Source organism: Pangasianodon hypophthalmus, chromosome 25 (genome assembly GCF_027358585.1).
Source record: "Pangasianodon hypophthalmus isolate fPanHyp1 chromosome 25, fPanHyp1.pri, whole genome shotgun sequence".
Classification (NCBI taxonomy): domain Eukaryota; kingdom Metazoa; phylum Chordata; class Actinopteri; order Siluriformes; family Pangasiidae; genus Pangasianodon; species Pangasianodon hypophthalmus.
The window spans coordinates 12,559,386-12,571,246 of record NC_069734.1 but is presented as its reverse complement, the minus strand read 5'-3'; the positions used below and the strand labels follow the sequence as shown (position 1 = coordinate 12,571,246).

Genomic DNA, 11,861 nt, shown 5'->3' with positions numbered 1-11,861 from the left:
CATCATTCATGCAGAACATGCAGCATTCATGCAGAACTGCCACTCACTGGATGTTTTTTGTTTTTTGCACCATTGTGTGTAAACTTAGAGACTGTTGCACATGAAAATCCAAGGATCCCAAACCAGCCCAACTGGTGCCAGTAACCATGAACCATGACTCTCTTTCACAGTAACTCTCACAGCCATACACTCAGTGACTTTCAGTAGCCACTTTATCCTTGTTAGGGTCGTGGGAGATCCAGAACCGATCCCCTTATCCAAGTCTTCTTGGACACGTCTCTACTAGCTTTGCACGCCTGGATTTTGGGCAGATTATCCCCTTCTTCATGGTAGATCTTCTCAAGGTGTTTCCCCCTTCCACCTCCTGGGATAGGCTCTGGATCCAACACAATACTGACTATGATTACTGAGGTTACTGCAGATGAATCAACAATATATTGTAATTTTTTGTAATTCACTTAGAATAATCAGTATATATTCAGTTAAATCAAGTGTTCCTTGTTTGTGTAATCTGTTCAGTCAAATCAATACATGATCTATGAATACAGCACCAAAAAGTTATAAACAACAAAAATAAAATGAAAGATTATGTGAACAGTCTACGTGAATGTTACATTTTTAAAAATCTTTTTGTCCCCTGTAATTTATCACTCCATGCTGATCAGTGGGAAATCTGCACCTGCTTTCTATACAGCAACGTTTCTTGAGAAACTGTTGCTGTATGTTAACAAGTTGAATGATAAGTTTTTCATGATCCAGCAGCTCCTGTTCTACATGTGTTGCACATGTGTTTTGTGTTGTGTACACAGTAAACGCTATAAAACCCCTCGTTCATGGTAGCACTGTACATCGCTTCTTCTTTCTGGAAGTGTGAGGTATGAGCACCTACACGACTAGATAGTTTAATCCATTTCTTAGTTATGCAAAGAACTTTGACTTTCTTGTTTCTGTGTGATCATTTGTTTCATATCTGATGGTAACTGTGCTGCTGGATTTTGAAAGAGTCATTTCTTATATTTTGTATAATAATGGTGTTACAGGATTTTGGCTTTTCCTACAGAACACTGGCTGTCATGTTTGTGTATAAGGTGACTGTGGGCCTGCTGGCCCTGCTGTTCATCTGCTCTGTTAGAGCTGAGGAGGTGAGATACACACATACACATATGCATTTTCCACAGTTCAAGAGGCAAAAGTGTGAGCTTACCATTATTCACTGAGCACATTACTCAGTCATTCTTTATCAATCACTGTAAATTAACAAATCAATTTTGTCTCTTTTTTCATGTACTATGTACTATGTTTCTTCTAATGTGTCCTGGTAAGGAAAATCTAAATATGTTGTACAAACATTTACTACAACTATGCAGAAAAATATATGAGAGAAAAAAGCAATAAAAACTAATAAATTTCTGCATCATTATTAAATATATTGATGTGTTACACAGCTGCTAAGGAGTTGTCTGTTGGGGAGTTGATCGAAAGAGCTAACAGAGCAATCAGTACGTGCATACACATAAACACCAAAAAGTTTTATACAGACTAACTATAATACTAAAATAGTGATGCATATTACACATCTATAAATAATTCAAATGTCTAACTGATATGAAATGTCTTTGAATATTTGTTATTTGCTCCCCCCGCCCCCCATTTTTTAGGTCGTAATGGTGATGGGCCTAAGCTGATTGAAAGAGACATTGTTGTTCCTGATAACAGTGAGAGGAATGCTGATCCCTGTACCTCTGCTGCTTGCCTGTGGCCAAAATCCTCTGATGGCTATGTCTATATTCCCTACCTCATTGCCAACCAATACAGTATGTAATTAATGTGCAAAATAATAAAGTAGCTGATAATGTAGGCTTTGATATTGCAAACTGACATAATCCGTGCTTGTAGATAGTATAATAGTAATAGTGTGCAAATTTTAATAATAATAGTAATAATAATAATAATAATAATAATAATAATAATGGGACTACAGTCTAAATTATACAGTCTAACTTTTACTGACATTTGATCTTTTCACCTTTAGCTTCCAGTGAACTGCAGGCCATCCAGCGTGGTCTGAACTCCTTCTCCTCCGTCTCCTGCATCCGCTTCATACAACGTACCAATGAGAGGGATTACATCACCATTCAGTCCCTTAATGGGTATGTTTTATAAGTGCACCCATATTTCAAAAGCAAGAAGTGAATATCAACTGAGAGTATAATTGTTGTTTACTGTTTACCTGGCAGATGCTACTCTCCAGTTGGAAGACAAGGTTACAGTCAGACGGTTTCTCTGGCCCGTTTTGGCTGCATCTACCTCAGCACAATCCAGCATGAGCTGCTCCATTCTCTGGGTTTCAACCATGAACAGACCCGCAGTGACCGTGACAACTACATCCGTATTGTCTGGGAGAACATTATTGATGGTATAATTCCAAGACTAACCATTGTCAGCTAGTTAATCATTTGAATTTTCATTTGAATTGTTTAATCCTTTGGTTTGGGTTTGTTTCATTTATAGACATGAAGTACAACTTCAACAAGATCAATACTCTGAACCTGGGAACTCCCTATGACTACAACTCTGTTATGCAGTATGAAAAGTCAGTCCCTCACCAAACTACACTCCACACCTTTTTATATATAATATTATACTTGGGAATTAATATCAACTCAGTGTCATGGGTATAAACATCTACAGATTTGATGTGGGAAAATGATAAAATACTCATTTAGTCATTCGTTATTTCAGAACTGCTTTCTCTAAGAATGGCCTGCCCACCATGGTCCCCATCCCCAACAGTAACGTGCCCTTCGGCACGGCGACACAAATGAGCCAAAATGACATTATCAGACTCAACAAACTCTACAAGTGCTGTGAGTATTTGACATCAGGTTACACATTTTATTCATTTTAATATAAAAAGTAGTAGAATGTTTCATGTCCTACCAGACTCATGAGTAGAATAGTATGTTCTAAAAATTATGTCTGGTTGCCCACTAAAGATTCTTTTTTCTTTGTTCAGAGACTGATGAACACTGCAAAGGCCTTTCTTCCTGGTGCCCCTTTAAGACTTTGCCTACAAGGATATAAGAGATGTTTCAAGCAGTTTGACTCTAACAATAAAATTAGCAACTTTATGTCCCACAGTGTTGTTATTTGTTTTATGTAGTAATTGGTAGCTTTTTTATCATGGATAACTGTGAAAAAAGTTTTCAAATGAATTAATGCAAAACACCATTAATTTTCTCTAACATTCTGAAATTGTTAACAATTAACATTGTAATTTTGGCAAATTGCTGTGGTATAAGTTGAATGACACACTTTGGACCTTGTTGTCATACCAAAAATATTCCACTTCGCTGCTGGATAAGATGGACGGTTATAAAGATACTTTGCTAATATTTAACATGAACACAGATTTATTCTAATGCTATCTAATATATGATAAAAACCGCAAACAACACTTTAATCCGGTAAACTAAATGGCAAGGCATAAACGCTTTCAACTCAGAATAAGGGGAAGTTACTCATCCTCCCAAATTCTCTTACCTGCTGTGAATGAAGCCTAAGGGTACATGTAACTTTTCTTGTAACAAACACATTAAAATTCCAATGCAAATGTTTATTAATAGCCACTTTTTGACTTTTTAATCTAAAATTATATTAAAGAGAATATATACGTGGGGAGTTTGGTCAGAAGAGAGGATGCACTTAAAGCATATACAGATGCGTATTGGTTTAATTACAACTAACTGTTAATTAATTAACTGTTTCTCCATCTAAACATAGTTTTTATTAAATAAATTACAAATCGGCTGCTAGTTATTGTTATGATGATCAGCATTGAAAAATCAGGAACTCAGTGATATACCTTAACTATGTTAAATGTTCTTTTATTTAAGTGATATTGCACAAGCCAGAGTGCTGTTGTACTCAATATCAGCACGGCTGTGATTCAGCTGCAGGCCGAGTGCTGAGAGCAGATAATCACAGCCATGCTGGTATTCAGTGCAACAGAATGATTGTGACAGTGGTATTGCCTTTATACAACAGTTCTATAAATGGTAACAGTTCAGACACAACATGGCTAAATATTTTATTTATTTTTACTCTGTCAATGAAAATAGTTCCCAAAAAGCCACAGCTGGGTAGAGCATTGTGTGTTTTCATGCAACGCACAGACTCACTGACAGCCCATAGTAAGTGTAGTAACAGTTTCAATGTATCGACCTATTGCTAGAATTTGAATTTTATATAGTGAACACAGACAAGCTGAGTGATACAAACAGTGAAATGTCCTAGCGCAGTTATACTAAATATCAGCACTCTTTGAAAGCCACTTGTCCAATCAAATTAGTGGACTGCAACTAACTGTTGGATAAAACAACTTTTATTTAAAACTGGTTTGTGGTTTGCTAGAATCCCACAGCTTACATTGTTTGTCTCTCAGAAAACTGCGGACTTAAACGTAGGCTGGCAAGAGATGAATAGCTGGTGATATAAGTCCTGGGGTGACAGTCCTTTGATACAACCTGTTAAGAGTTAACAACCTGTGCAAGCTTAAAATGAACTAGCCATCTCAATGGCTTCACTCTGTGACATACTTATTGCAGACTACTCACACACATTTTATATTGGTTCCCAAATACCATGATGGGAGCTTTAATGGAAATTCTGGGCTGAGTTTTGTTCCCAGTCCACCACAGTGTCATCCTTCATTCTTGCATTGAATATGCACATGTCCTCTAGGGGGCAGAAAATTAAAAGCTTAGGAAATTCTTGTATTTCTATGCAGAATGAATGGAGAAGATGTAAAATAATAGCTGTGATAGTGCAGAGGATCACTAAACTTTGGGGAAAATAGTGATTCATTGATTATAAAGTGCCTTGCATAAGTATTCATGCCCCTTGGAGTTTTCCGCATTTGTAGGGCTACAGCCTGGAAATGAAATGGTTAGGAGGGCTACAGCCTGGAGGGCTACAGCCTTAGAATTACTGCTTGTTACTAACACAGCTGCATGTCTTCTGGGATATGCCTCTCTTAGCTTTGCACATCTGGATCCTGATATTTTGAACTTCTGGCCCAGTCTCGAGTCTCAGGTATCTTGCAAAGTGGAACAGGTATTTTTTTAATTCTAGGATTGCCAACCTCAACTCTGATCAGTTTCCCAGTCCATGCTGACTAAAGAATCTACACCACCGCTTCACTGTGGGGATGGTGTTGTTCATTGACAGTTGACTGTCAGATGAACAGTGTTGTGTTTTTGCCAAATGTAGCCCTTTGAGCCAAAACTGAAACGTTCAGTTTTGGTCTCATCCAGCATGCATGTTAAGTCCATGTTAACTTCATATGGCTTGCCACTCTTCCATAAAACCCAGTTTTGTTCAGTCTATGTTTTGTTCAGCCTCTTGAGTACTTCTCTGCCTAATGTCCTCCTAAATCGTTCACTGACTTTTGGTGAGTGGCCTCTTCTAGGCATGTTTGTGCCATATTCTTTCAGTTTTTTAATAGTCGATTTAACGGTGTTCTATTGAATAGCCAAAGTTTCGTATATTTTTATAACCAATTCCTGGTTGAAACATTTCCTGAACTTGTTTTGCTAGCTCTTTGGTCTTCATGATGCTGTGTGTTTAGGTATGTTCTCTGGCAAACTCTGGGGCCTTCTCAGAACAGGTGTATGTATACCGATTTCACGTAACACTTTAATTGCACATAGGTATATTCCATTCAACTAATTATGAATGGTTGGTATGGTTGTACCATGACTAATTTAAGGGTTTCGCAGAAATGGGGGTGAATACTTTTTATGGGGGGTGAAATCATTTTTTTTTTACTTTCCTTAGTTGTAAATAATTTTGCAAAATGTACTGATGCCCTCAAACAGTTTTGTTTTTGATATTTAATATACTTCCTTTGTATATACCCACTTCAAATTTACATAATGTTGTTTGACTTTGTACTTATAAATATGAACAAAAATATATTCATAAGTATAAACAAAGATATGTTTAAAAATGGAATTGGTAGGAAAAAAGTATTCAGACACTAAAAATCACCAGCATTAGTCCTTTTTCGTTGCAAAGGTGTTGTTGGCAATTACAGCTTTGAGATGCAACTGTTATAAGTAATGAGAATTGTGGTTCATTTTAGAACTCTTTCTACTTGGCAATTGATTTCAGTTCCCAGTTACGATGGGAACTGAAATCAATTGTCCAGTTACGATGGGCCCGTCTTTGCTCACTACAATTGTAAGGAGTGGTTGGGTAAGTAAACTTAGCCTTAGTGAGCTCGAAAGTGTCTGGCCATTTTCCTCTAACCTCTGAAGTGCAGCTCACTAGATGTGTGACACACATTACCATGGGGACCATATGACTAATGAACATGCGTCATTTCACAATGTTACAGCACATTCTGTACAACAAACAGGGAGGACAAGGACTTAATGTAACCCTTTAAAAGTATAGTAAATCTGTTAGGAATAGCTTCAATTACCACAGCAAATTCTCTTTTAGTATTATTTTAATGATTTAATGACACTACTAAGATAAAAATATTAAACGATATATTGACCTATACAGCTGAGAAACTAAGAAAATATGGTTCACCTATTTTGGAATATAGATTTATTTTTAATTGATGATCCTGGTCCTTCTCCATATATGAGCAATATAGAGAGCGTTTTTCAGCTCTGAACTCTCAGCGTGTGCTTACAAGCTGGCCTGGTTTCCATTGTCACTTGCAGTGCATCAGTAGTGGCCTTGCCAGATAAAGCACTATGCTCAGAAACACAACACCAAATGCTATATATCAGTGTATTGCCGATATTCTGGTAAGCCGAATGTATCAGCCAGATGGCACCTTTGAATGGCCACAACCTCTCCTCCATCTCATTAAGCTAGTTAAGCTAGTTGAGGTGGCTTAGTGGTTAAAGCTTTGAGTTAAAGGGCAGAAAGTCATGTGTTCAAATCCTAGTACCACCAAACTGTAATGGTTGGGTCCTTGAGCAAGACCCATAACCTTCAGCTCAATTGTATCCTGCAACAATTGAAAGTCAATTTTAAAAGCATCAGCCAAATGAGCAAATGCACTGTATTATGTGCTGTTTTATATTATGTAAGATATTACAGTACTTTACTGTAAATATGTTTGCAGTTGTTTAGTGTAAAAAAAAAAATACAGTACTTTATTGGCAACCCTGTTGCTAGTAAATTATTGTAAATTTTGTAGTAAATTTTTTACAGTGTACTTAGGGATTGCCATGCACCTCTCCATGAGTTCATTTAAAAATCAGCCACCTTAAATGAACGTCCTGCAAGTCAGTCTTGTGGTGGCTTGGTTCGTTGTGACCTTCTGTTACACATTATCCAGGTGTTAAAATCCATAGCAGTTACGAGGGATGAAATAAAATGTTATGTTACATATGTAACCCTATTCTATGAACTCCGTGAAACCATACTGCAATAAGAAGCCTCATTGAGAGGCTTGGATGCTGTATATTTTGTAATTGATTTATTTATGTCTCTGTCAATTTTGGGGTTTTGCTTGGTACAACTCAGTGTAGGCACTGAAGGTATTCTTCATGTATTTTCCTTTTTCTTTATTATAATTTGTCCCTAGTTCCCACTTGCCAAGTTGGCTAAACCTCCTCCAGTGTATGGAGTTGAGTGCAGCCTAGTGCATAGGCTAATCTATTGTATGTAGCACCCCTTCCCTGCCTTCACTGTGTTTATTGTCACTGTCTTGCTGTGTGTACAAGAATGTAGTGTGGTTTGCCCTAAACAGCCTGCATCCCAGTGAAAGGCCGCAGCCCTGCTTGGTAGTGTGTCTTGCATTTGGATTGTTCTTTTTGTTTTGTTCTTTTGTGATTCCTTTTGCTTGGGTATGTGTTGCATGTCTTTGTGTGTATTCCACTGCTTGTGCTTGATACTGTCTTAACCTGACCAGTAAGTGTGTGTATTATTTCATGTCTTTTTTTGCCTGGTGGCTTACAGTTTCTTTTTCAATAAAATACTACCCTGCATATTTCAATTAATTACCTGCAATAGTAATTATATTACAATAACATGTGATCACTCAAAAAAAAAGGAAAATTAAAAATGGTCAAGCAACCTGCATTGGACCACTTGAGATGGAATGACCCTGTTTTTACAGTATTTGTAGCAGAAAAAGTAAACAGTCTGGAGGGCACTGGTACAGCTGATAACATTATTAGGTTATTGACTCTAACTTTTAGCATTTCTAATAAGGTGGGTTTAAAGAACTGCCGTAAAATTTCAAGACTAGTTGCATTTTTGAGCTCTTTAGACAGAGTCAAAGAACTCTCAAAGTCATTTCAAAGTCGTGGAACTCTACAGCAAAAGGCTCTGTCACCCATCATTTTCAGCCTGCTACAGGGTTGGTGCTAAGTAGATAGGCTGGCTGTGCAAAGTGGCTGGTAATGGGGTGCTGAGCCATGGACAGCTTTGTAGGTAAGTAGGAGGATTTTATAATCGATTTGTGAGAGCGAACAGAAAGCCAGTGTAAGGTATAAAGAATATGAGTTATGTGTTGTTGTGGGGAGGTGTGCAACAATTTTGGAAGTATTGTAACAGTTGTTGAAAAACCAAAGAGTAATTCATTACAGTAATCTATCCTGGAAATGACAAAAGCATGAATTAAATTTTCAGTATCAGACAATGACAAATTGGTCTAATTTTAGCAATATTACAGAGATGAAAAAAGGAGGTCTTGGTAATGTTGTGAATATGCAATTGCAATGACAGCGCGCTGTAAAACATGACACCAGGGTTCCAATCTAGACAGGATGGAGATATAGGAGAGGGGTCTAAGGATAGGTTAAAATTGTTTACATTACAAATGGATGAGACTGTCCCAATAAGTATATGCCCCCAGTGTGACAGAATGAGAGCAGTCAGATAGATTCCGTGCTGTTCTTGAAATGCCCAGAATTTTATTGTGACCACAAAATAGAAAAATACAGCAAGTCTGCTATGTCACTCTCGAAATAGCAAGAAAAAAAATAAAGAAAAAAGATCAGTCCAGACATAACTCACCTTATAATAGGGCAGAAAAGAAGCAGTTTCAGTGTATCTCATACTGTGGAAAAAATGCATAACACATAATCTTCTGCATGACCTACTTCTACCCATGAGAAAAAAAAAAAACTCCCATGAACATGCTGTAGCTGCACCTGTAAGACAGTTTCTTTATATACCTAAAAGACATAAGCTTTCTGTCTTTTTACTTTATTCAGTCTTACACATTTTGCTAGAGATAAGGCATGGTGGATGATTAAAAAACACCTAAAAGGGTGATGTATTTGGATTTAAGGTGACAGCAATGCAGTGCAGATGACAGCTTTATTCACTATGGATGGTTTCACGTAGAAACCATAAAGATGGCTATGGATGTTCTTACTTGGATAGCCGTAGGACTGCAATTGCTAAGAACAGTTTGCACTCAGGTCTCCATCACTGAACACTTAATAACTGCAGTTCAATACAACATACTTTAAGTTAAAACTATACTGAATTCAGAAATGACTCTGATGTTTATATTCATAAGCTCAAAAGTTCCTGTTTAAACTACTGCACTTTTTGACTATATAGTATATAGTTAAAGAAGAGAAATTATTTATAATCTCACTATCCAGTATCACCCAGACGAGGATGGGTTCCCTTTTGTGTCTGGATCTTCTCAAGGATTCTTCCTCATGTCGTCTCAGGGAGTTTTTCCTTGCCACTGTCACCTCTGGCTTGCTCATTAGGGTTTAACATAACTTTAAATTTATATCTGGAATTTATATATTTCTGCAAATTGCTTTGTGACAATATCCATTGTTAAAAGCGCTATACAAATAAATTTGTATTTAATTGAATTGAATTGACTCCAAAACTGCTTGTAGTTTGAATTTTGGTGTAAAGAAAAGATAAAAGATCAAGAATTCAGAATTCAGATAGGAATAAGGAACAAATTAATGAAGTATTATTTCTAAAATATTTCTAAAAATGTTACTTAGTGTTTAGATATTTATGTGTGATTATTAGTATAGCTACAGTATATTGCTAAAAGAGAATGTGTAATTCTGCATTTAGGGAGAAGTCATAATATGTAATTATGTAATATGTCATCTAAGACAATGAATCTATACATCAGTGTATATCATACACTGAGGACAGATCTTTTTTTGGAAGAGGTTTGTACTGTGCTCTTCAGAGAGGACATCCTACGATATGAGGGAATGTACATATGGGTGTGTTTGGTATAAAAGGAAGGTACACATTTTCTCCAGGAAGAAGGTGTGAAACTCATGTGCACTGAGAACGTGTGAGATTCTATGTGGTAGACAGTCAGTTTCTTAGCAACAGCCCACATACAGCCCACGAGGAAAAAGAGGAAATAAGGAAACCGAGAATCCTCTAGTCTGATTCTATCTTCAGGATGACATCCCCCTGCAACTGATGCACTGATACCATCATGATATATTTCTCCGGCAAAAACCTGTAGTAGGAAAAAAAAATCTTTTAACAATGACTTATACCCTTGAAATATACTCTGCAGCTATTGTGTGCTGGCATTAAGTCCCACTGCACTAACGTTACGCGCCGTATCAAGAATGGAATTTCTTTATTGATTTTCTTAAGAAAAAAAAAAGTGTGTTCAGGAGGACCATCAAAATCTCCTAACAAATCATTACTTTAATCTTACCATGCCATTGTGAGGACTAAAAAAAGTTCTTTTACTTTCACACCACACACATATACATTTGTGTGATGTAGCCTATTTACACCTTTATAGCATGTATCACACAGTCTTTCCTCACCTCTATTCAGTGAAAATCAACCATGATAATTCAGTCTTCCTCTTCACTGCCTCAATGGTCATTGCTTTCTGAACAACCCTGTTTGCCAGATTGTTGGATTCCGCTTCCTTTCCTCTCCCCCATCTGTCTCCATGCTCATCGGGAGGTGAGAATGGATTTGAGATCTCCCTCGGGCTTGGCACCACACCCTCCTTCTCTCATGCTTGCTCTTTTGCTCTTTCTCTCTCTCTCCCTCTCCATCGCTTTCTCTGTGCCAGATGGCAGTTTATCAGAAAGAGTATCAGAGCAGGACTCAAACAAATGTCCATTCACTTTCAGGCCTTCGAACTCTGTTTTGCTACACTGAGCCTGAAACTATCATTGGTTTTAAGGTCATTCCCTTGTCTTTTAGGAGAAACATTGTCAAAGCTTGTAGCTAGAATCAGTTATTTTGTAATAGAATCAGAGAATATGTCAGAATCTGAGAGTATGTCAGTTGGCCTTTTAGAGTTCCCTCAGATTTCAAATATTACAGTTTTATTTGGCTTAAAATATATGCTCTTCTGTAACTGTGTGCAAACATATTCATTCAGTTAAGTAATTACATCTAATAGAATTGGAATGGAGTTGTTCTCTATATTATGACACTAAAAAAATGTATCTCATGTTAAAAGTGACCAATGACTCTTAGTATCAAATCACAATAAACTTGAAAATTTCCAGGTTTGAATCCCCCCTGATTTTAATTATTATATTATACTTATTATATTATACATTATATTATACTAAATGTTTATTCACATAGTGCACATGAATACATACATGTCAAATAATATGTTTTGTGCAGGAATTGTGGTATAATGTTGTTCAAAACAGATCAAAGAAGTCATCATTACAGTTCCATTTTTAACTACGAACATCAAGTGCTTGCACTCCTTAGTGTGTTTAACCACATTTTACTGCTTCTACTACTATCTACTACAGCTCACACAGTGTTATTTAGCTTATACTAAAATTCCTGGCTACATCACTGCAGTACAGAGATAAAAATGATCTTGGAGGGAA

General features: G+C 36.8%; 1 protein-coding gene across 2 annotated transcripts; it reads left to right on the top strand.

Annotated features, from left to right (window-relative positions):
• The first annotated feature begins 818 nt into the window (after positions 1–818).
• LOC117596085 (high choriolytic enzyme 1-like) lies at positions 819–3,131 on the top strand. Of its 2 annotated transcripts, none has more exons than XM_053229278.1 (9): positions 819–875; positions 1,041–1,142; positions 1,454–1,499; positions 1,659–1,814; positions 2,033–2,150; positions 2,238–2,416; positions 2,512–2,593; positions 2,743–2,867; positions 3,017–3,131. In XM_053229278.1, coding segments are annotated over exons 1-9 (852 nt in total). In that variant the 5' UTR covers positions 819–833; the 3' UTR covers positions 3,019–3,131. The 2 variants fall into 2 exon arrangements, with proteins under 2 accessions (XP_053085253.1, XP_053085254.1); XM_053229279.1 differs by having other exon boundaries at positions 841–875; positions 1,061–1,142.
• Positions 3,132–11,861: the final 8,730 nt, after the last annotated feature.